We start from the raw sequence: 26,321 nt of genomic DNA on the forward strand, positions 1-26,321 counted from the left end.
CCTTAGTGTTCTTGGGCACAGGGACTATGGTGGTCTGCTTGAAACATGTAGGTATTACAGACTCGGTCAGGGAGAGGTTGAAAATGTCAGTGAAGACACTTGCCAGTTGGTCCGCACATGCTCTGAGTACACGTCCTGGTAATCCGTCTGGCCCCGCAGCTTTGTGAAGGTTGACCTGTTTAAAGGTCTTGCTCATATCGGCTACCGAGAGCGTTATCACACAGTCGTCCGGAACAGCTGGTGCTCTCATGCATGCTTCAGTGTTGCTTGCCTCGAAGCGAGCATAAAAAAGGCACTTAGCTCATCTGGTAGGCTCGCGTCACTGGGCAGCTCGCGGCTGGGTTTCCCTTTGTAGTCCGTAATAGTTTTCAAGCCCTGCCACATCCGACGAGCGTCAGAGCCGGTGTAGTAGGACTCAATCTTAATCCTGTATTGACGCTTTGCCTGTTTGATGTTTCGTCTGAGGGCGTAGCAGGATTTCTTATAAGCGTCCGGATTAGTGTCCCGCTCCTTGAAAGCGGCAGCTCTAGCCTTTAGCTCGATGCAGATGTTTCCTGTAATCCATAGCTTCTGGTTGGGATATGTACGTACGGTCACTGTGGGGCCGATGTCGTCGATGCACTTATTGATGAAGCTGGTGACTGAGGTGGTGTACTCGTCAATGCCATTGGATGAATCCTGGAACATATTCCAGTCTGTGCTAGCAAAACAGTCCTGTAGCGTAGCATCCACATCATCTGAACACTTCCGTATTGAGCGAGTCACTGGTACTTTCTGCTTTATTTTTTTGCTTGTAAGCAGGAAGCAGGAGGATAGAATTATGGTCAGATTTGCCAAATGGAGGGCGAGGGAGAGCTTTGTACGCGTCTCTGTGTGTGGAGTAAAGGTGGTCTAGAGTTTTTTTTCCTCTGGTTGCACATTTAACATGCTGGTAGAAATGAGGTAAAACGGATTTGGTCATCTGATAGTCATAACAATAATAACTATGTTTTTAGAATAGGCATTATGAAAATTAAATGCTAATGTTATTTGTTAAAAGGGAGATGAGTGGTGGTGCCTAGCTTGGATCTACCGCATGTAAACCCAGACTGGCCCATTCAGTCCATCCATAACCTGGTGTTGGTATTTTAACCCTGTCCCCCACCACAAAGGGCAAGGTAAACACAGTGAGTAGCCCCTAGCACCATCTAGTGGCTGTTATTGGTATAGCAGGCGTTGCAGATATGGTTTTGCAACTACTACTCCTGCAGCCCTGCCTTCTATGGTCGCCATTGGTCATAGAAGCTTGACTAGACTAGAGCGTTCACAGTTATAAGTAGTGTTGGGGAAGATACTCTGGAAATGTAGCTTACTAGCTTACAAGCTATTCTTTATTGGAATTATAGAAGATCCAGCCAACTATAGAGAGGAAGCAAACAGAAAGTACTGTAACTTCCTGGTGTGGTCTGTGTAGGCCTAATGAGTGTTCAGCTTTAAGTGTCAACAGCCACACCACATCAAACTGAAAGTGATAAAACGTTTTGTTCTCCTCTGAAACAATAACAAAGCGTCACGCCGCCTCTGTTTTGGTAAAAAGCTGAAGGGATGGGCTTGGATAAATTTAACCACTCTCCAATTCATAGACAGAGCTATGGATGCAAGGAACTGGCCAGCCATGATATCAACATGATAGTTTTGAGGCTATACAGTGTTTATTTACATCTACATTGTTTACAAACTGGAATAAAACAAGCTTGTATTTTGGTTTCTGACGGGTACAACAGTTGAACTAAACTCATGAGGCATTTATAAGTTATATTCTTTAAGAATCAATGGGTATATATATTATTAATAAGTCAACTATTGATGTGTCAACTATTGATATATCAACTACAGATTCTAGTTTTAACTAAATAAAAGCTACAGTATGAAAGCAACAGATTTGAAACATCCTGAACCGAACTCACTATACTTTGTGTAGGATGAGTAGCCTATCACGGTGCAAATAGTTCATGCCAGCTTCAATAACTTTTGTTGATCATAGGCTACTGTTGCTACCGGCAACATTACATTATCAGTGGTAGCAATGGTCAGCGTTGACGGTCAATGATAAAACCCCACTTAGAAAAGCAGCAAAGTTCACCTGCTTTTTACACTGAGACATTCCATGAGGGTTGAGGAAGCTGTGGCGTCCTTCCACTGTTGCCCCTAACAACAGATATAGCTGTGGAAAAGTAGTGCACTATATAGGGAATAGGGTGCCATTCTCTGGTCTAAAGTAGTGCACTATATAGGGAATAGGGTGCCATTTCGGAAGAACCCTGTGTCTTGAGGGGCCAAAGTCCTGGCTGAGTAAGCTGTGGAGGCCTCCCACTGTGTTTTGGTGGCTAAAAAGGTAGATGTTTCTCCTAATGACAGATCTAGGATCAGATTATCCAACCCCCCCCCCCCCGGGTCAACAAAGGGGAGGTAAAAATGTTGTTTGTACACTTGTGTATGGATATGATTCTTAATAAAAACACCTATTTGAAACAATCCATTACACTTCATTATTATCATGGCATTTCATTATTATTATTATTATTATTATTCAGGTTATTACTTTTACAGGTTATTACTATATTTACCAACAAGTTAAGAAATGCCAGGTTGAAGAGGATCCGTCGCATTTTCGTGCTGACGCAACATGAACAGTCAGAATAAAGATATGTGCCTACCTTGTCTGTTGGCTTTTCTACATGTCATTTAAAAAAAATCAAATACAGATCCTATTTCGACGCACAGAACCATTTAAATGAGGTCCGATAGGTTTTCGACCACTTTTCCCGAAATAATCCCATAACGTCACAAACCCTGCTGCTGCGGTCATTCGATGGCAGTAGCATATGTTCTTCAAAGAGAGGACGCCGTAATGAGATAAATAATGTAGCCTAAACTACTGAAAACAGGCCTTATACAAGATTAAAATCATGACAGGAGCGTTTTGATTCTTATTAAAGAGATGGAGTCCAGACAGGCTAATTTAGGAAACTTTCTGAATGGACATTTAGGCCTAAAGAGAGAATCAGCAAACTCACACCCCTGTAAAAAAAAAGACCCCTCAATCAAAGCCACCAGCGTAATGTCAGACACAAGATCAAATAGTTCTCCTTTCCTTAAAACGTATTTAAAAAAACCTAGGCCTACCTTAGGCTTTCCGAAAGTAGGCTATAAGATAATGAATTGACCAGGAAAGTGTGAAGGGGACCGCTATGCTATGGTATGAAGATGAAACTGACAATCATTAAAATAAACAACTACACTCAACATGTCCATAGCCTTTTATCAGCGACGCTGATTATCGAGGGGGAGGGCGTTGGAAAGATTTTTCAAATACTGTGAGGAATTACTATCATTTGAATGGATGTAAAAAATATATATATACAGTGGGGGAAAAAAGTATTTAGTCAGCCACCAATTGTGCAAGTTCTCCCACTTAAAAAGATGAGAGAGGCCTGTAATTTTCATCATAGGTACACGTCAACTATGACAGACAAAATGAGAAAAAAATATCCAGAAAATCACATTGTAGGATTTTTAATGAATTTATTTGCACATTATGGTGGAAAATAAGTATTTGGTCAATAACAAAAGTTTCTCAATACTTTGTTATATACCCTTCCTTTACACGGATCAGTCGTCCTGGTCCCTTTGCAGAAAAACAGCCCCAAAGCATGATGTTTCCACCCCCATGCTTCACAGTAGGTATGGTGTTCTTTGGATGCAACTCAGCATTCTTTGTCCTCCAAACACGACGAGTTGAGTTTTTACCAAAAAGTTATATTTTGGTTTCATCTGACCATATGACATTCTCCCAATCCTCTTCTGGATCATCCAAATGCACTCTAGCAAACTTCAGACGGGCCTGGACATGTACTGGCTTAAGCAGGGGGACACGTCTGGCACTGCAGGATTTGAGTCCCTGGCGGCGTAGTGTGTTACTGATGGTAGGCTTTGTTACTTTGGTCCCAGCTCTCTGCAGGTCATTCACTAGGTCCGCCCGTGTGGTTCTGGGATTTTTGCTCACCGTTCTTGTGATCATTTTGACCCCACGGGGTGAGATCTTGCGTGGAGCCCCAGATCGAGGGAGATTATCAGTGGTCTTGTATGTCTTCCATTTCCTAATAATTGCTCCCACAGTTGATTTCTTCAAACCAAGCTGCTTACCTATTGCAGATTCAGTCTTCCCAGCCTGGTGTAGGTCTACAATTTTGTTTCTGGTGTCTTTTGACAGCTCTTTGGTCTTGGCCATAGTGGAGTTTGGAGTGTGACTGTTTGAGGTTGTGGACAGGTGCCATTAATACTGATAACAAGTTCAAACAGGTGCCATTAATACAGGTAACGAGTGGAGGACAGAGGAGCCTCTTAAAGAAGAAGTTACAGGTCTGTGAGAGCCAGAAATCTTGCTTGTTTGTAGGTGACCAAATACGTATTTTCCACCATAATTTGCAAAGAAATTCATTAAAAATCCTACAATGTGATTTTCTGGAAAAAAAATCTCAATTTGTCTGTCATAGTTGACGTGTACCTATGATGAAAATTACAGGCCTATCTCATCTTGTGGTCCTCTGTAGCTCAGCTGGTAGAGCACGGCGCTTGTAACGCCAAGGTAGTGGGTTCGATCCCCGGGACCACCCATACACAAAAAAAATGTATGCACGCATGACTGTAAGTCGCTTTGGATAAAAGCGTCTGCTAAATGGCTTATTATTATTATCTTTTTAAGTGGGAGAACTTGCACAATTGGTGGCTGACTAAATACTTTTTCCCCCCACTGTATATACACTTTGATGATTTACTGTGTGAGGTGAAGAAAAAATTACTGAGAAGCCCAGCTGGACACTTTCCTACATTTGACATTTGCGAGAAGCATGTAACCACGCCAGCCAAGGGTCTCCACATCCTGCTTCTTCACCTGCGGGATCGTCTGAGACCAGCCACCCGGACACCTGATGAAACTGAAGAGTATTTCTGTCTGTAATAAAGCCCTGTTGTGGGGAAAAACTGATTCTGATTGGCTGGGCCTGGCTCCCCAATGGATGGGCCTATGCCATGGCTGCGCTCCTGCCAAGTCATGTGAAATCCATAGATTAGAGCCTAATTTATTTATTTGAATTGACTGATTTTAATTATATGAATTGTAACTCGTTGAAATTGTTGCGTTTATATATTTTTATTCAATATAAGTTAGCAAAACAATTGCTTATAATCATTAGTAAACACTCTTGCTATTAGGTCAAGTTTATCTACGTGAAAATAAAGTTAATAATAAAAAAAATACAAATTCTAAAATGAATGTAGGCCATATTTAAACGGTTTTGACGGTTATTTTATTTTCATGACGGTCTTCATCCATAACTGTCAGGTACACATTATTCAATTACCATCACAGCCCTACCAATAATCCTAGCTTCGTCACCGTCACAGCCCAACCAATAATCCTAGCTTTATCACCGTCACAGCCCTACCAATAATCCTAGCTTTGTCACCGTCACAGCCCTACCAATAATCCTAGCTTTGTCACCGTCACAGCCCTACCAATAATCCTAGCTTTGTCACCGTCACAGCCCTACCAATAATCCTAGCTTTGTCACCGTCACAGCCCTACCAATAATCCTAGCTTTGTCACCGTCACAGCCCTACCAATAATCCTAGCTTTATCACCGTCACAGCCCTACCAATAATCCTAGCTTTATCACCGTCACAGCCCTACCAATAATCCTAGCTTTATCACCGTCACAGCCCTACCAATAATCCTAGCTTCGTCACCGTCACAGCCCTACCAATAATCCTAGCTTTATCACCGTCACAGCCCTACCAATAATCCTAGCTTCGTCACCGTCACAGCCCTACCAATAATCCTAGCTTTATCACCGTCACAGCCCTACCAATAATCCTAGCTTCATCACCGTCACAGCCCTACCAATAATCCTAGCTTCGTCACCGTCACAGCCCTACCAATAATCCTAGCTTCATCACCGTCACAGCCCTACCAATAATCCTAGCTTCATCACCGTCACAGCCCTACCAATAATCCTAGCTTTGTCACCGTCACAGCCCTACCAATAATCCTAGCTTCGTCACCGTCACAGCCCTACCAATAATCCTAGCTTCGTCACCGTCACAGCCCTACCAATAATCCTAGCTTTATCACCGTCACAGCCCTACCAATAATCCTAGCTTTGTCACCGTCACAGCCCTACCAATAATCCTAGCTTCGTCACCGTCACAGCCCTACCAATAATCCTAGCTTCGTCACCGTCACAGCCCTACCAATAATCCTAGCTTCATCACCGTCACAGCCCTACCAATAATCCTAGCTTTGTCACCGTCACAGCCCTACCAATAATCCTAGCTTCATCACCGTCACAGCCCTACCAATAATCCTAGCTTCATCACCGTCACAGCCCTACCAATAATCCTAGCTTCGTCACCGTCACAGCCCAACCAATAATCCTAGCTTTATCACCGTCACAGCCCTACCAATAATCCTAGCTTTATCACCGTCACAGCCCTACCAATAATCCTAGCTTTATCACCGTCACAGCCCTACCAATAATCCTAGCTTTATCACCGTCACAGCCCTACCAATAATCCTAGCTTCGTCACCGTCACAGCCCTACCAATAATCCTAGCTTTATCACCGTCACAGCCCTACCAATAATCCTAGCTTCGTCACCGTCACAGCCCTACCAATAATCCTAGCTTTATCACCGTCACAGCCCTACCAATAATCCTAGCTTCATCACCGTCACAGCCCTACCAATAATCCTAGCTTCGTCACCGTCACAGCCCTACCAATAATCCTAGCTTCATCACCGTCACAGCCCTACCAATAATCCTAGCTTCATCACCGTCACAGCCCTACCAATAATCCTAGCTTTGTCACCGTCACAGCCCTACCAATAATCCTAGCTTCGTCACCGTCACAGCCCTACCAATAATCCTAGCTTCGTCACCGTCACAGCCCTACCAATAATCCTAGCTTTATCACCGTCACAGCCCTACCAATAATCCTAGCTTTGTCACCGTCACAGCCCTACCAATAATCCTAGCTTCGTCACCGTCACAGCCCTACCAATAATCCTAGCTTCGTCACCGTCACAGCCCTACCAATAATCCTAGCTTCATCACCGTCACAGCCCTACCAATAATCCTAGCTTTGTCACCGTCACAGCCCTACCAATAATCCTAGCTTCATCACCGTCACAGCCCTACCAATAATCCTAGCTTCATCACCGTCACAGCCCTACCAATAATCCTAGCTTCGTCACCGTCACAGCCCAACCAATAATCCTAGCTTTATCACCGTCACAGCCCTACCAATAATCCTAGCTTTATCACCGTCACAGCCCTACCAATAATCCTAGCTTTATCACCGTCACAGCCCTACCAATAATCCTAGCTTCATCACCGTCACAGCCCTACCAATAATCCTAGCTTCGTCACCGTCACAGCCCTACCAATAATCCTAGCTTTGTCACCGTCACAGCCCTACCAATAATCCTAGCTTCATCACCGTCACAGCCCTACCAATAATCCTAGCTTCGTCACCGTCACAGCCCTACCAATAATCCTAGCTTTGTCACCGTCACAGCCCTACCAATAATCCTAGCTTCATCACCGTCACAGCCCTACCAATAATCCTAGCTTCGTCACCGTCACAGCCCTACCAATAATCCTAGCTTCATCACCGTCACAGCCCTACCAATAATCCTAGCTTCATCACCGTCACAGCCCTACCAATAATCCTAGCTTTGTAACCGTCACAGCCCTACCAATAATCCTAGCTTTGTAACCGTCACAGCCCTACCAATAATCCTAGCTTTGTCACCGTCACAGCCCAACCAATAATCCTAGCTTTGTCACCGTCACAGCCCAACCAATAATCCTAGCTTCATCACCGTCACAGCCCTACCAATAATCCTAGCTTCATCACCGTCACAGCCCTACCAATAATCCTAGCTTCATCACCGTCACAGCCCTACCAATAATCCTAGCTTCATCACCGTCACAGCCCTACCAATAATCCTAGCTTTGTAACCGTCACAGCCCTACCAATAATCCTAGCTTTGTCACCGTCACAGCCCTACCAATAATCCTAGTTTTGTCACCGTCACAGCCCTACCAATAATCCTAGCTTCGTCACCGTCACAGCCCTACCAATAATCCTAGCTTTGTCACCGTCACAGCCCTACCAATAATCCTAGCTTCATCACCGTCACAGCCCTACCAATAATCCTAGCTTCGTCACCGTCACAGCCCTACCAATAATCCTAGCTTTGTCACCGTCACAGCCCTACCAATAATCCTAGCTTTGTAACCATCACAGCCCTACCAATAATCCTAGCTTTGTAACCGTCACAGCCCTACCAATAATCCTAGCTTTATCACCGTCACAGCCCAACCAATAATCCTAGCTTCATCACCGTCACAGCCCTACCAATAATCCTAGCTTTGTCACCGTCACAGCCCAACCAATAATCCTAGCTTTGTCACCGTCACAGCCCAACCAATAATCCTAGCTTTGTTACCGTCACAGCCCTACCAATAATCCTAGCTTTGTCACCGTCACAGCCCTACCAATAATCCTAGCTTTGTCACCGTCACAGCCCTACCAATAATCCTAGCTTCATCACCGTCACAGCCCTACCAATAATCCTAGCTTCATCACCGTCACAGCCCTACCAATAATCCTAGCTTTGTCACCGTCACAGCCCTACCAATAATCCTAGCTTTGTTACCGTCACAGCCCTACCAATAATCCTAGCTTCATCACCGTCACAGCCCTACCAATAATCCTAGCTTTGTCACCGTCACAGCCCAACCAATAATCCTAGCTTTATCACCGTCACAGCCCTACCAATAATCCTAGTTTTGTCACCGTCACAGCCCTACCAATAATCCTAGCTTTGTCACCGTCACAGCCCTACCAATAATCCTAGCTTCATCACCGTCACAGCCCTACCAATAAACCTAGCTTTGTCACCGTCACAGCCCTACCAATAATCCTAGCTTTGTTACCGTCACAGCCCTACCAATAATCCTAGCTTCATCACCGTCACAGCCCTACCAATAATCCTAGCTTCATCACCGTCACAGCCCTACCAATAATCCTAGCTTCATCACCGTCACAGCCCAACCAATAATCCTAGCTTTATCACCGTCACAGCCCAACCAATAATCCTAGCTTTATCACCGTCACAGCCCTACCAATAATCCTAGCTTTATCACCGTCACAGCCCTACCAATAATCCTAGCTTCATCACCGTCACAGCCCAACCAATAATCCTAGCTTTATCACCGTCACAGCCCAACCAATAATCCTAGCTTTATCACCGTCACAGCCCTACCAATAATCCTAGCTTCATCACCGTCACAGCCCTACCAATAATCCTAGCTTCATCACCGTCACAGCCCTACCAATAATCCTAGCTTCATCACCGTCACAGCCCTACCAATAATCCTAGCTTTATCACCGTCACAGCCCTACCAATAATCCTAGCTTTATCACCGTCACAGCCCTACCAATAATCCTAGCTTTATCACCGTCACAGCCCTACCAATAATCCTAGCTTTATCACCGTCACAGCCCTACCAATAATCCTAGCTTTATCACCGTCACAGCCCTACCAATAATCCTAGCTTTATCACCGTCACAGCCCTACCAATAATCCTAGCTTTGTCAACTTTCCTCTGTGATCACTGATAAGTGAGAGGACTTCATAAGGTTCCATTGTATGCTACTGTGAGCCAGCCTGGTTCTCTCTCCTCCTTTATAGCCAAAGTGATTGGATAAGAGATCCAGCGATCAGAAGGCAAGGTAAAGCAATTACCATATTACCATATTACCTAAACCTATCCAATCCCATTTAGATTTACAGGAGTGCCTACTAGGGGGTAGTTAGTGTCCCGCCTATGAGATTGTGAGTTCGATCCCCGTCTGAGGCATAAATGGGACCCGATGTGTGTCTGCTTGACACAGCATTAAGGAGATAGATTGGGGGTAAGGCCCTGCGATAGACTAGCGTCCTGTCCAGGGGGTGTACTGGTACATCAAGCTGTCTCAATACAGAAACAGGAGATAGACTAGTGTCCTGTCCAGGGGGTGTACTGTACATCAAGCTGTCTCACTATAGAAACAGGAGACAGACTAGTGTCCTGTCCAGGGGGTGTACTGTACATCAAGCTGTCTCACTACAGAAACAGGAGATAGACTAGTGTCCTGTCCAGGGGGTGTACTGTACATCAAGCTGTCTCACTACAGAAACAGGAGATAGACTAGTGTCCTGTCCAGGGGGTGTACTGTACATCAAGCTGTCTCACTATAGAAACAGGAGATAGACTAGTGTCCTGTCCAGGGGGTGTACTGTACATCAAGCTGTCTCACTACAGAAACAGGAGATGGACTAGTGTCCTGTCCAGGGGGTGTACTGTACATCAAGCTGTCTCACTACAGAAACAGGAGATGGACTAGTGTCCTGTCCAGGGGGTGTACTGTACATCAAGCTGTCTCACTACAGAAACAGGAGATAGACTAGTGTCCTGTCCAGGGGGTGTACTGGTACATCAAGCTGTCTCACTACAGAAACAGGAGATAGACTAGTGTCCTGTCCAGGGGGTGTACTGGTACATCAAGCTGTCTCACTACAGAAACAGGAGACAGACTAGGATTCCCTGCTTCCTTTCCTAATGTGGTCTAACAATGGATTCCCTGCTTCCTTTCCTGGAATCAATGGTGAGCTTGGCCTGCCACCAAATCAAACACAGTCCATGAAGTAGGCCTATTAAAGTATCCCAGCCAAAGTCAAGTGGCTTGAATGTAAATGAAGCCCGACTGATAAGAGGGCCGTACTCATCAAGGTGGTGAATACCACGAGGTCATGAATACTAGAACACCAGTCATGTTCTAGAACAGGGCTGCCCAACACTCTTCCTGGAGATCTACGGTCCTGGAGGTTTTCAGTACAACCCTAATTTAGCATATCTGATTCAGCTTAGTTAAGGTCTTGTTGAGCAGCTAATAAGGAGAATCAGGTGTGTTAAATTAGGGTTGGACTGGAAACCCCCAGGACGGTAGATCTCCAGGAAGAGGGTTGGGCAGCCCTGCTCTAGAGACAAGACATTCTAGAAGATAAAACATTCTATAATGTAAATTCTATAACACAGTTCCAGAACACCTAACAACACAATGACGACTTACGAATGTATGAAAACAAATTAAAATAATGTATGCACTCACTAACTGTAAGTCGCTCTGGATAAGAGCGTCTGCTAAAATGACTCAAATGTAAAAATGTAATGAATTGTATTCCAACCAGATACTTATATACTTCCTTCTGACTGTATCGTTCCTCAAGAAAACACCTGCCGGCTGCTACTACAAACAGATAGAGTGACCCAGATTAGCCGGGCCGGCACACCTTGGCCTGGTTGAAATGTAACACTATTTGGAAGGTGTCCACTTTCAAAAAGGAACAGAGCAAACACATACCCACACCACGCCACGCCGTAACGACAGGCCTAAGGGCTCAGCCGGCACTCCAGGCAGCAACAGGAGGCCTTACTGTGGAGGAACACTGGGTCTGCGGCTGAAATCGCACCCTATTCCCTATGTAGTGCACTACTTTTGGCCAGGGCTATGGCTGGCTGTGTCTGAAATTGTACCATATTCCCATTGTGGCGATGGAATCGGGTGAAAGTAGTGCACTACATAGGGAATAGGGTGCAGCCTGGACAAAAGTAGTGCACTATATAGGGAAATTGAACTTATGCTAATGATTGCACCCAAATTAGCCATTTCCGTTTATAGGATTCTTATAATATTTAATAACTATTAGTACACAACGTCTGATTTGGACCAAACCTCTTCTTAACAACGATTAAGACGTGAGGAATCCAAATAAAAAATGATCAAAAGCCACCCACGCTACCGAATGTCATTTTTGGTGAGAGTTTGGACATTTACAAGCGAATGTGAACCGGAGACATTATGCAAATGAACAACGTTTTGAGGCATGCTTGTCCTGACGGATCAACAGCACTGGCTCTGGAGCAACGTGGGTACACGTTGTGTCTGGGTGGAGTCTGGAGTCGCTAGGGCAACGGGCCTGCCTGCTCTGCTCAGAGAAGACGGGGGAGGAGCAGAGGGCCGAGAACCGAGAGGAGAGAAAAACACAAGGAAATCAAGATGGCAGCTTGTTTTTCAAAAATCCTAGAAGAATTGGTATATAAGAGAATGTCGAGACATTTACAGTCGAAGTCGGAGGTTTACATACACCTTAGCCAAATACATTTAAACTCAGTTTTTCACAATTCCTGACATTTAATCCTAGTACAAATTCCCTGTCTTAGGTCAGTTAGGATCACCACTTTATTTTAAGAATGTGAAATGTCAGAATAATAGTAGAGAGAATAATTTATTTCAACTTTTATTTATTTCATCACATTCCCAGTGGGTCAGAAGTTTACATACACTCAATTAGTATTTGGTAGCATTGCCTTTAAATTGTTAAACTTGGGTCAAACGTTTCCGGTAGCCTTGCACAAGCTTCCCACAATAAGTTGGGTGAATTTTGGCCCATTTCTCCTGACAGAGCTGGTGTAACTGAGTCAGGTTTGTAGGCCTCCTTGCTCGCACACGCTTTTTCAGTTCTGCCCACAAATGTTCTATAGGATTGAGGTCAGGGCTTTGTGATGGCCACTCCAATACCTTGACTTTGTTGTCCTTAATTTTTGCCACAACTTTGGAAGTATGGCCAAACAGTTCTATTTTTGTTTCATCAGACCAGAGGACATTTCTCCAAAAAGTACGATCTTTGTCTCCATGTGCAGTTGCAAACCATAGTCTGGCTTTTTTATGGCGGTTTTGGAGCAATGGCTTCTTCCATGCTGACCGGCCTTTCAGGTTATGTCGATATAGGACTCGTTTTACTGTGGATATAGATACTTTTGTACCCGTTTCCTCCAGCATCTTCACAAGGTCCTTTGCTGTTGTTCTGGGATTGATTTGCACTTTTCGCACCAAAGTACGTTCATCTCTAGGAGACAGAACGCGTCTCCTTCCTGAGCGGTATGACGGCTGCGTGGTCCCATGGTGTTTATACTTACGTACTATTGTTTGTACAGATGAACGTGGTACCTTCAGGCGTTTGGAAATTGATCCCAAGGATGAACCAGACTTGTGGAGGTCTACAAATTATTTTCTGTGGTCTTGGCTGATTTCTTTAGATTTTCCCATGATGTCAAGCAAAGAGGCACTGAGTTTGAAGGTAGGCCTTGAAATACATTCACAGGTACACCTCCAATTGACTCAAATTATGTCAATTAGCCTATCAGAAGCTTCTAAAGCCATGACATCATTTTCTGGAATTTTCCAAGCTGTTTAAAGGCACAGTCAACTTAGTGTATGTAAACTTCTGACCCACTGGAATTGTGATACAGTGAAATAATCTGTCTGTAAACAATTGTTGGAAAAATTACTTGTGTCATGCACAAAGTAGATGTCCTAACCGACTTGCCAAAACTATAGTTTGTTAACAAGAAATGTGTGGAGTGGTTGAAAAACGAGTTAATGACTCCAACCTAAGTGTATGTAAACTTCCGACTTCAGCTGTAAATCAACACTGTCCTCTATATGAGCACCAATATGGTTTCAACACTGTCCTCTATATGAGCACCAATATGGTTTCAACACTGTCCTCTATATGAGCACCAATATGGTTTCAACACTGTCCTCTATATGAGCACCAATATGGTTTCAACACTGTATTCTATATGAGCACCAATATGGTTTCAACACTGTCCTCTATATGAGCACCAATATGGTTTCAACACTGTCCTCTATATGAGCACCAATATGGTTTCAACACTGTCCTCTATATGAGCACCAATATGGTTTCAACACTGTCCTCTATATGAGCACCAATATGGTTTCAACACTGTCCTCTATATGAGCACCAATATGGTTTCAACACTGTCCTCTATATGAGCACCAATATGGAAACTACTCTACAGATATGTCTCTTTTGCAAATTGTGGATAAAATATTTACAACCCTGAACAACAATGAATACGCTCTTGGCATCTTTTTAGATTTATCCAAAGCTTTTGACACAGTCGATCATGAAGTATTACTTTTTCTAAATTGCATTATTACGGTTTTCATGATAACTATATAACCAATTATATGTATGATGTTTATGATAGAGAACAAGTTTGTTTATGCAAATAGCTGTGCATCTACCAGGGCCAAGATATCCTGTGGTGTCCCGCTGAGTTCGATAATTGGACCTTTGTTATTCCTAATCTATATCAATGACCTTGATGCTGAGTCTTCTACTGTAATTCCCATTCTCTTTGCTGATGACACCATTTTGATTTCATCACAAAATAATTTTGATTCACTAATTAATGAAGCCAACTCAGGCGTTGCCACATTTTCTTAACGGTTCCAGATAAACAAATGATCTTTAAAATGTTTTTAAAAATCTAATGTATTCAATAGTAAGAATAACAAATATTGTAAAATAAATAAAAAAAAGAGCCAGAATCTCAATTGGTGAGAATGAAATGGAACAAGTCACATCCACTAGATTCCTCTGAGTTCTAATTGATGAAAAGTTATCCTGGAAAGATCATATTCAATTTGTCTGCAGCAAAGTGATGAAAATCTGCTGGTATCATCAGAAAGATTAGTGGTTTCGTTCATCAGGCTTGGTTCCTAACTCTATACTACAGCTTAATTTATCCATATCTCATTTACTGTAATATTGTCTGTGCCAGTACATATGCCTCCTACCTACACAATTTACTCATCATACATTTGCAAGACTAGCCACCTCCTCTAATTACCTGGCTCCATCTGCACCTTTGTTTAAGAAACTCAATATCTTGTCTATTTACGACATCAATGTACACCAATTATGCACTTTCATCTACAAATACTCACACCTCCCAGACAGTTTACCTAAACCCTTCAATGGATTCTTCCAGGTTAATTCCGAAATCGATCTATATAACACAAGACACTGCGATAACCTTCACCCTACCCACTGCTGCACCTCACATAGTCGATTCTCTATCAGATACAGAGGTACCATACTCTGGAATTATTATCTTCACATTGCCAAAACCTCATCATCCCTCAATAACAATAAGCTAAGACTGAAGGTCAGCCTGATGAACCAAACTACTCAGTAATCTCCTCCATATAGCCCAACTCTCACGCGCTCACATTTATACATGCACATGTAACAGGGTTGGTTATGTTTCCGCTTGCCTCTAAAGAAATGTGGGCGGCAGGTAGCTTAGTGGTTAAGAGCGTTGTGCCAGTAACCGAAAGGTCGCTGGTTCTAATCCCCGAGTCGACTAGGTGAAAAATCTGTCGATGTGCCCTTGAGCAAGGCACTTAACCCTGATTGCTCCTGTAAGTCGCTCTGGATAAGAGCGTCTGCTAAAATGTAAAACATTTAAATGTATTTCATGTTCAAGCACTCTTATTGGTTGGTTCAATTCCGATGACAATAAGGCGTGTTGTTATTGGCCCCGTTTGCAGATAAGGGGAGATCGTGAACGTCAGGTATGAAAATGTGATGCAAGGGGTCACGTTCTGAACACTGTTCTGTTTTGATATTTTATGAGACTCGAAATTGAGCTCAGGTGCATCCTGTTTCCATTGATCATCCCCGAGATGTTTCTACAACTTGATTGGAGTCCACCTGTGGTAAATTGAATTGATTGGACATGATTTGGAAAGGCACACACCTGTCTATATAAGGTCCCACAGTTGACAGTGCATGTCAGAGCATAAACCAAGCCATGAGGTCAAAAGGAATTGTATCAAGCATCTCTGGGGGGCCTGATCCCAGATTAGCACTCCTTCTCTGAGATGCATACGGCCCCATTAGGCTGTAATGGGTATTAAGATGGCACAATAACCCAGTGACGTAGGACAAAGACGACAACTTAGAACAGTGGCTCTCAACAGGGAGATAGTCCTTCACTACAATGTTAAAACTGTTTCAACTTATTCATTAAACCTCTTAAGGATCGGACCCTTTTTTTTAAATATTCGCCTAAAAATGACATACCCAAATCTAACCGCCTGTAGCTGTCACGAACGTTGAACGGAGTAGACCAAGGCGCAGCGTGATGAACGAACATACTTTATTATCTTTAGTGATAACAAGAACAAAACAATAAACGAACAACGTGACGTCCTAGGTTAAACAACCAACACGGAAACAAACCAAAAGGAACAAGATCCCACAACTACTGTGGGAAAACAGCCTGTTTAAATGTGGTTCCCAATCAGAGACAACCAGCCACAGCTGACACTCGTTGCCTCTGATTGAGAACCACACTGGCCAACATAGAAATGAAACAACTAGACCTACAAACAGAACACAAACACATAGAATCTACACACCCGGGCTCAACATATAGAGTCCCCAGAGCCAGGGTGTGACAGTAGCTCAGGACCTGAAGCAAGGATATGCATATTCTTGATACCATTTGAAAGGAAACACTTTGTGGAAAGTTTGCGGAAATGTGAAATTAATGTAGGAGAATATAACACATTAGATCTGGTAAAAGATAATACAAACAAAAAAACATGCGTTTTCTATTTATTTGTTTGTTCCATCATCTTTGAAATGCAAGAGAAAGGCCACAATATAATATTACAGTTTAGGCACAATTTAGATTTTGGCCACTAGATGGCAGCAGTGTGTGTGCGCAACGTTTCAGTTTGATCCAGTGAAGCATTGCAATACTGGACTATTTTCTATCAAGTCTGCACAAATGTGCCAAATTGGTCAATTGATGCATTTTCAAGTACATAACTATAGAGAACATACAAAAATGATATGGTAATACAAAATTTAAGTTTACACACTCCCAGGAATGTCATACATGATGGATCATTAGCTTATACACAAACCTTCACACGTCGGGGTGGGTGTGGAGCCAGAGACAGCAGGGGTTCAAACTGTAGAACCCAGTTCCTACATTTTAATATAAAAATTGATTTTATCTCTGGGACCCTTAGGATGACAAATCAGAGCAAGATTACTGAATGTAAGTACATTATTTACCTTCAGAGGTGAATGTATCAAACCAGTTGCCGTGATATGTTTTTTGTTGTTGTGCACTCTCCTCAAACAATAGCATGGTATATTTTCACTGTAATAGCTACTGTAAATTGGACAGTGCAGTTAGATTAACAAGAATTTAAGCTTTCTGCCCATATAAGACATGTCTATGTCCTGGAAAGTTTGCTGTTACTTACAACAGTCATGCTAATCACATTAGCGCACGTTAGCTCAACCGTCCCGTATACGGGACACCGATCCCATAGAGGTTAATAACAGTCTATACATTTGTTATAAACCCTTAACAACCCCCCTTAAAAAGAGTGTTGCCCCATGTTTTACCGCTGTAGTGAATAGCCTATGTTCCTTCCTAGTTGTCTCCACATAGATGACCAGTTACAGTTCAACCACAACCAGCCATCTGAACAGTTACAGTTCAACCACAACCAGCCATCTGAACAGTTACAGTCCAACCAGCCATCTGAACAGTTACAGTCCAACCAGCCATCTGAACAGTTACAGTCCAGACGTTTCAGAGAGAGAGAAAGAGGAATAAGGTGGACAACCAGTGATTTATAACAACCTGATGAAGCAATCTTTCCCACACCACTGACACTGGGTAATATACAGTATGGACATAGAGAAGGCCACCATGTACTGTATAAAGAGTAGGGTAGTGTGGATGGTTGGCCACTATGTATAAAGAGTAGGGTAGTGTGGATGGTTGGCCACTATGTATAAAGAGTAGGGTAGTGTGGATGGTTGGCCACTATGTATAAAGAGTAGGGTAGTGTGGATGGTTGGCCACTATGTATAAAGAGTAGGGTAGGGTGGATGGTTGGCCACTATGTATAAAGAGTAGGGTAGGGTGGATGGTTCAGCGAGACCGAAGGAAGGAACTGTTTGAATGAGGCAATAGAAAACCCTATAGGGATTTTAACCATCTGTCAGCATAATGTTTAGATATTTTAGGAAGAATCCCACTATTTAATGATCTGATGAAGACAACTTTCCCACAGCACTGACACACTGGGTAATACACGGGCATAGAGAAGGCCACACTGTGTAAAGGCCATGGGTGGTGCCGACATTGAAATACAATCTATAGAAAGGGCTTGTGTAACCCTGTCAATTTAACTGGTAAACTCGTGGGTACATTTACAATGGCTGCCAGTCCAACCATTATGCCATTATTGACTTGAAATGGGAAGGCCCATTCTATAGATTATATTTCTATGGGTGCGGATGGCTAAGACTAGAGGACGGAATCATTTTAACTTCATGTGAACAAAAGCCAATAAAAAACCGTGTACATCTTCTATATTTAAAGTTTAGGGCTTTAGCCACCTGTCATCCTACTGTAGCCTGTGTCCATCCCGATTTTAAATATTTTACACTTTATAGTTATGTTATTGCGTGTGTGTGTGTGTTATGAAACTAAGATGCATCATGATAATAACAGCCCCGATCATCATCCATTTAACTGTAACCGCCGATCAAATCTGATGTCGCGTTCACGTGCTAGTCAGAACTAAGATATTTCCGACTTGCCAACTGGTTGAACGCAGCACGTGTATGACTTCAACCAGTTAGCAAATCGAACATTTCAGAGTTTCCTAGTTCCAACTAGCACGTGAACGCGGCATGAAATATATAGACGGGACAAGGCTAAAACTAGGCAGACGTAGAGGAAGGCTATGATATCCAACCTCCATCTTCAGCTCAGTCAAATGACGACTGCCGGGGATACAATTTAACGTAGAAAACGGTGTGACATAAGCACAGGCAGCACTGACCTCCCTAGCTACATTACCGTTATAGCTATCTGAAATGCCGCGGTTCACGACAAAAAAAGGAGACGGTTAAATAATATGTAAATAATTAACCAATAATGTGCCAACCTACCCAGTAATAGCAGCCGATGAGTCTGTTTGTACTCCCGTTTGAGCTCCTTTAGCGCCCTGTCAATATTCTTACTGACTTTCTTCGCTTCCCTCTCGGCCTCCTTCTCCTCCACCAACAGTTTGTCCCAGTTTTTCTGTTTTTGGGTGCTGGTTGTTTTCTGCAGCAGCTGTAATCGTCGACTGCGGTCCTTGCCCGTTCCCTTGCCTACTCCGCCTCCACCCCCGTTCTGTATGAGCACTCCATCCGTGCCCGTGTTGTCTCTACCGCGGGGCTCCCTGGGCGGGAGCTTGACTGAGTCCCCATGGCGTACTTGGCTGCTACCGCCTCGGAGCGACGAGGTATCGCCATATCCCCCTGTGTCCTCTTGACGAGGTCCCCCGGCTCGGCAGGGTACAGCTGGGTCTGGAGACTGATCCGAGTCCGAGGTAGCGTTCGAAATAGACCCGCTCAGGTCCCCGAAGAGCCGGGGACGCAAACTGTAGCACAGCCCCATGTCGATGGTGTAGACAATATTTTTCCTCTGTAAATGTGGTATTTCATAAATTTAAAGATTAAAAATCCGCCTTCACGCACCAGTCCTAGCACGACATCGTTACATTGGAGCTCCAGTGGTGCGATTATATTCAAATTTGATCCAAAAACGTGAATGAATAATGCTCAGACATTTGCTATATGTCATTTTGCATTTTTCACCAGTCAGCCTACGCTCCGTAGTTAGTGGATCACCTGATACCATACTGGACACTGCGGGTCCACCTTACCGTAAGTAAACCAAAAGCATAACCAGGAAGAAAAATTCAGCCATCCACTGTGCAATTGCACCAAATCTACAGGGCCCTTTTTAGGGGAAAGACACAGAACGTCATATTTACTACAGTAAGGCCATTTCGAGAAAGAATCCTGGTCATGGATTTTTTTTCACACATAAAAATACCACATGTCTGTGCATGCCAGTAGTTGTGATGCTGTCTGTAGTTATCGGTCTAGGCATTGTGAAAGGCATGTTATTACTGATGGTCTTGTGTGTCTGATATGCTGTTATGTCACCCTGTAGCCTACTACTGTAAAGTTAGCCTTGCTGACTATCCCACAGCTGCCACCAGTGTAGCAGTTGGGGGGGAAATCAACAGGGCCTGGGTGGGACTTGAACCAGCGACCTGGTGGTTACAGGCAATTGAGAGAGGCAGTAGAGAGAGGCAGTAGAACACTCACATGCAAGGCTTGAATGAGGTTGGGGTTAGGGTCTGGGGTTGGAGAAAAAGGTTTGTGTAAAATGTAAATGTAAATGTGTGATATACGCAGACCTGCAATGTGTGAAGAATCTGTGCACCTGGAACGCATCCATATTGAGAGGCTGAGATGCAGTTTTGTACCACTAGATTGCGCTGATGTATTACAAAAAGATGTGGAAGGTGGGGAAAATGATTTATTTTGTGGTTGCCTTGTTTAAATTTATTTTAAAGATGGTAACTTCGGATAGTATTCTTCCCAAACTCCCTCTTTGGGCTCCCGAGTGGTGCAGCGGTCTAAGGCACAGCATCTATTGTAGGCGTCACTATAGACCCCCTGGTTCGATTCCAGGCTGTATCACAACCGGCCGTGATTGGGAGTCCCATAGGGCGGCGCACGATTGGCCCGTGTTTGGCCGGTGTAGGCCGTCATTGTAAATAAGAATTTGTTCTTAACTGACTTGCCTAGTTAAATAAAAAAATAGAGCCCCACGGTGGATGTTTCATAAAACCTAGAGGTCAAACAGGGAAATGGTTCCAATCGTTTTTCCACCATTCATTTTCCCCATAGGGGATTTTAGAAACACTTAAAATAAGGGCTGTATTTCGGTGTAGGCTCACCATGGCTGATGTTTTGATAACCATGTAAATCAGACAAGGTGACTTTTATCTATATATTAGTCTATTTACTCTCAGATTCAAAAAAGCTAATTAGCGTCAAAGTAGACATTATGCAAAACTACAAATCCCTGCAAGCACCTGTACATCATCTCTAGCTGACACCTTTGCTAATGGGTATTGTGTAGATTTAAAACATGCACAGTTATCAGAATTGTCCATTTAAAGAAATGTAGCCAATTTATACATTACTACATTTAGCTAACATAAGATAGTTAATCCAGAGATTCTTACCTTTGCCTCGATTTCGGCAGTCTCATCCAGATCATCATGGCATTTGTAGTTCTTTATGATACATTTAAATTTTTTACATTTTAGTCATTTAGCTGACACTCTTATCCAGAGCGACTTTTTTTCATACTGGTCCCCCATGGGAAACGAACCCACAACCCTGGTGTTGCAAATGCCATGCTCTACCAACTGAGCTACATGCCTAATTAGCATTTTTTGGGGGTAAATACAGGTGAAAATATTAATAAAAGTCACCTTGTCCTAGAGAGATTTACACAGTTATCAAAACGTCACGCCTGGGTGAGCTTACACAAAACAAAGCCCTTATTTTAAGTGTTTCTAAAATCCCCTATGGGAAAAATGAATAGTGGAAAAAGGATTGGAACCATTTCCCTGTTTGACCGCTAGGTTTTATGGGTATTATGACTCGGTACTTTATGGTCCCCGTTGCCAGAGATACCTTTGAGGAGATGGGAAACTCCGTTGGATTCGTATTAACGCCCATTTTGAACGTCGCCCATGCTACGTCAATGGGCCGCGCGGTGCATTCTGGGCGATTCTGGGACCAGGAGAGCGCTCCTTCAAGGAGTGAATGGGAATCAATTGGGCTCTAGCTCAAAAACCCAACATGAATTTGGTCAATAAAAAGTACAACATTATCAAATATTTTCCAAGATTTTAGATAATTAACTTGTTATCTGTAACTGTGTATCTTTGGAACCGTGCCATTACGTACTTTCGAGGAAAATAGGCACGTTTCTCGACTCATACCCTGACTTTGAGAAGGGATTGCGTGACGATAAGCTTAGCAACAGCATGACGCAGCATGACAACGTGAACGCGATTGGTCGACAGTCTGCTGGGTGGGGCGTTATATTGCCCAATGGAATTTCTATCTCCTCCTTTCTCTAATATTTCTGCCGTTGCCAAGGAGAAAGGAAGACACTCCTGTACAATAAGGAAGCTATCGCTATTGTACTGTCTTTGCTGCTGCGTTATTTTTCACAAAACAGAAACGCATCTTGCTTGATTCTTGGACTAAATTGGGACAAAAACTTCATGTCTTTATTGGTAGGTATGCTGAGGTAATACCACATTTTTCTGAATGTTGCATGAGAGCGGTGTGGTTTATGGTTAGCCAATATAATGATGTGTGTTATTTCTTTATTTGTGTTTATCTTGTTAACAACTAGCTAGCTAGCTAACTTATCTAGCTAACAGCTGTCTGTCACATAGCAAGCTAGCTACAGACGAACCTCCCAGTAGTAAAGGTTGTTGTTCATTAAGTAGGCATATCATGTATGCCCCTTTACCCCATACCACACTAATGAAGCTGAACTGTTCTGCCAATAATTATTTTACTTTCTCTCTGTCTGAGGGACTTTCTAATCTGGTAGGATGGAGAGTAGAGGAGGTCAATATAGGATTAAAGAAATGTCTAAAGAAATGTGGGCGGCAGGTAGGTTCTAATCCCCGAGCCGACTAGGTGAAAAATCTGCCGATGTGCCCTTGAGCAAGGCACTTAACTCTAATTGCTCCTGTAAGTCGCTCTGGATAAGAGCGTCTGCAAAACATTTTTTGTAATTGTAATTGTAAAATGTAATTTTACATTTTACATTTGAGTCATTTAGCAGTTAAAGCCTCTTCTGCTTGCATCCCCTGTAAGCCCAGGGACCAGTTGCATAAAACATCTTAAGTTAATTTCCCCCTTATCTTTTCCCTTAAAGTTTCCTTAACTTTAAGTCAGTTGCACAAAATATTTTAAGGCACATTTCTCCCTTTAATTAAGTGAAAAAAGTTAAGGGTGCCCATGAGGTCCCTTAAGTGCTTAATTCACTAGCTACTCTGTAACTTAGCTTGGCGTGCTAGAAAGTAATAGAAACAAGTTAAGAAAAAAGTAACGATAAGAAAAGTGTTTTATTCTCTTCTGAATCAAATTGTTTCTCCTGTCCTGAATGTAGAAGTTCTATTTTGCGAGCTCCAAAAATATATGCCATCTTTTTGACGAGACGTTTATTCGGTGAATCAGGTCGTCTCCATGGTAACCAGAGACTCTTTCTGCCTCGCATGACTTCAAACTACTATAAAACACTTAAGTTATGTCGTTATGGCAGGTAGGAGCGTAGGGCCGGTAACCGAAAGGTTGCTGGATCGAATCCCCGAACTGACAAGGTAAAAATCTGTCGTTCTGCCCCTGAGCAAGGCTGTTCCCCGGGTGCCGATGACGTGGATGGCGATTAAGGCAGCCCCCCGCACCTCTCTGATTCAGAGGGGTTGGGTTAAATGCTGAAGACACATTTCAGTTGAATACATTCAGTTGTACAACTGACTAGGTATCCCCCTTATCTAAGAAAATGTTTGAGGGGCTCTATGCAACAACCTTAAACAATTCCTGTAGGTAAGGGGAAATTATTCCTTAAGGGAAACACTGTTTTATGCAACCGGGCTGTTCTGTTTTGGGCACACTCCTGTGAGCCGAGCAGACGCCAAATTAATCCACTAACCTTCTCAAGGTTAGGAGCACTCTGCCTCTCTCTTCCTCTCTCATCTCTCTCTTCCTCTCTCCTCTCTCTCTTCCTCCCTCCTCTCTCTCTTCCTCCCTCCTCGCTCTCTTCCTCTCTCCTCTCTCTCTTCCTCCCTCCTCTCTCTCTTTCTCCCTCCTCTCTCTCTCTTCCTCCCTCCTCTCTCTCTTCCTCACTCCTCTCTCTCTTCCTCCCTCCTCTCTCTCTCTTCCTCTCTCCTCTCTCTCTTCCTCACTCCTCTCTCTCTTTCTCCCTCCTCTCTTCCTCACTCCTCTCTCTCTTCCTCCCTCTTCTCTCTCTTCCTCCCTGTTCTCTCTCTTCCTCCCTCCTCTCTCTCTTCCCTTCTCCTCTCTCTTCCTCCCTCCTCTCTCTCTTCCCCCCTCACTCCTCTCTCTCTTCCCCCCTCACTCCTCTCTCTCTTCCCCCCTCACTCCTCTCTCTTCCTCCCTCCTCTCTCTCTTCCTCCCTCCTCTCTCTCTTCCTCCCTCCTCTCTCTCTCTCTCTTCCTCCCTCCTTCCTCTCTCTCTGCCCCCTCACTCCTCTCTCTCTTCCCCCTCACTCCTCTCTCTCTTCCCCCCTCACTCCTCCCTCTCTTCCTCCCTCCTCTCTCTCTTCCTCCCTCCTCTCTCTCTTCCTCTCTCCTCTCTCTCTTCCTCCTCTCTCTCTTCCTCCCTCCTCTCTATCTTCCTCTCTCTCTCTTCCTCCCTCCTCTCTCTCTTCCTCACTCCTCTCTCTCTTCCCCCCTCACTCCTCTCTCTCTTCCTCCCTCCTCTCTCTCTTCCTCCCTCTTCTCTCTCTTCCTCTCTCCTCTCTCTCTTCCTCCCTCTTCTCTCTCTTCCTCCCTCCTCTCTATCTTCCTCTCTCTCTCTTCCTCCCTCCTCTCTCTCTTCCTCACTCCTCTCTCTCTTCCCCCCTCACTCCTCTCTCTCTTCCTCCCTCCTCTCTCTCTTCCTCCCTCTTCTCTCTCTTCCTCTCTCCTCTCTCTCTTCCTCCCTCCTCTCTCTCTCTTCCTCACTCCTCTCTCTCTTCCTCCCTCCTCTCTCTCTTCCTCCCTCCTCTCTCTCTTCCTCCCTCTTCTCTCTCTTCCTCCCTCCTCTCTCACTTCCTCCCTCCTCTATCTCTTCCTCCCTCCTCTCTCTCTTCCTCCCTCCTCTCTCTTCCCCCTCACTCCTCTCTCTCTTCCTCCCTCTTCTCTCTCTTCCTCTCTCCTCTCTCTTTCTCCCTCCTCTCTCTCTTCCTCCCTCCTCTCTCTCTTCCTCCCTCCCTCCTCTCTCTCTTCCTCCCTCCTCTCTCTTCCCCCCTCACTCCTCTCTCTCTTCCTCCCTCCTCTCTCTCTTCCTCCCTCCTCTCTCTCTTCCTCCCTCACTCCTCTCTCTCTTCCCCCCTCCTCTCTCTTCCCCCCTCACTCCTCTCTCTCTTCCCCCCTCCTCTCTCTTCCCCCCTCCCTCCTCTCTCTCTTCCCCCCTCACTCCTCTCTCTCTTCCCCCCTCACTCCTCTCTCTCTTCCCCCCTCACTCCTCTCTCTCTTCCTCCCTCCCTCCTCTCTCTCTTCCCCCCTCACTCCTCTCTCTCTTCCCCCCTCACTCTTCTCTCTCTTCCTCTCTCCTCTCTCCTCTCTCTTCCTCCCTCCTCTCTCTCTCTTCCTCTCTCCTCTCTCCCTTCTTCCCTCCTCTCTCTTCCCCCCTCACTCCTCTCTCTCTTCCTCCCTCCCTCCTCTCTCTCTTCCCCCCTCACTCCTCTCTCTCTTCCCCCTCACTCTTCTCTCTCTTCCTCTCTCCTCTCTCTTCCTCCCTCCTCTCTCTCTTCCTCCCTCTTCTCTCTCTTCCTCTCTCCTCTCTCTTTCTCCCTCCTCTCTCTCTTCCTCCCTCCTCTCTCTCTTCCTCCCTCCCTCCTCTCTCTCTTCCTCCCTCCTCTCTCTTCCCCCCTCCCTCCTCTCTCTCTTCCTCCCTCCTCTCTCTCTTCCTCCCTCCCTCCTCTCTCTCTTCCCCCCTCACTCCTCTCTCTCTTCCCCCCTCCTCTCTCTTCCCCCCTCACTCCTCTCTCTCTTCCCCCCTCCTCTCTCTTCCCCCCTCCCTCCTCTCTCTCTTCCTCCCTCCTCTCTCTCTTCCCCCCTCACTCCTCTCTCTCTTCCCCCTCACTCCTCTCTCTCTTCCCCCTCACTCCTCTCTCTCTTCCTCCCTCCCTCCTCTCTCTCTTCCCCCCTCACTCCTCTCTCTCTCTTCCCCCCTCACTCTTCTCTCTCTTCCTCTCTCCTCTCTCCTCTCTCTTCCTCCCTCCTCTCTCTCTCTTCCTCTCTCCTCTCTCCCTTCTTCCCTCCTCTCTCTTCCCCCCTCACTCCTCTCTCTCTTCCTCCCTCCCTCCTCTCTCTCTTCCCCCCTCACTCCTCTCTCTCTTCCCCCCTCACTCTTCTCTCTCTTCCTCTCTCCTCTCTCTTCCTCCCTCCTCTCTCTCTCTTCCTCTCTCCTCTCTCTCTTCCCCCCTCCTCTCTCTTCCTCCCTCCCTCCTCTCTCTCTTCCCCCCTCACTCCTCTCTCTTCCCCCCTCACTCCTCTCTCTCTTCCTCTCTCCTCTCTCTTCCTCCCTCCTCTCTCTCTCTTCCTCTCTCCTCTCTCCCTTCCTCCCTCCTCTCTCTTCCCCCCTCACTCC

The 26,321-nt window shown here is 44.6% G+C and overlaps 1 protein-coding gene across 1 annotated transcript in view; it reads right to left on the reverse strand.

Annotated features, from left to right (window-relative positions):
* LOC311146829 (guanine nucleotide-binding protein G(s) subunit alpha isoforms XLas-like) overlaps window positions 1-19,598 on the reverse strand; it is a gene marked incomplete at its 3' end in the record, with an annotated part of 53,687 nt that extends 34,089 nt beyond the window's left edge. The window contains exon 1 of the mRNA XM_084183425.1: window positions 19,017-19,598. Coding sequence (XP_084039551.1) covers window positions 19,017-19,509 — 493 coding nt within the window. The 5' untranslated portion in view covers window positions 19,510-19,598. The remainder of the gene's footprint in view (window positions 1-19,016) is intronic.
* Between the last annotated feature and the right edge of the window lie 6,723 nt (window positions 19,599-26,321).

Source organism: Coregonus lavaretus (genome assembly GCF_964263955.1).
Source record: "Coregonus lavaretus genome assembly, chromosome: 19".
Lineage (NCBI taxonomy): Eukaryota > Metazoa > Chordata > Actinopteri > Salmoniformes > Salmonidae > Coregonus > Coregonus lavaretus.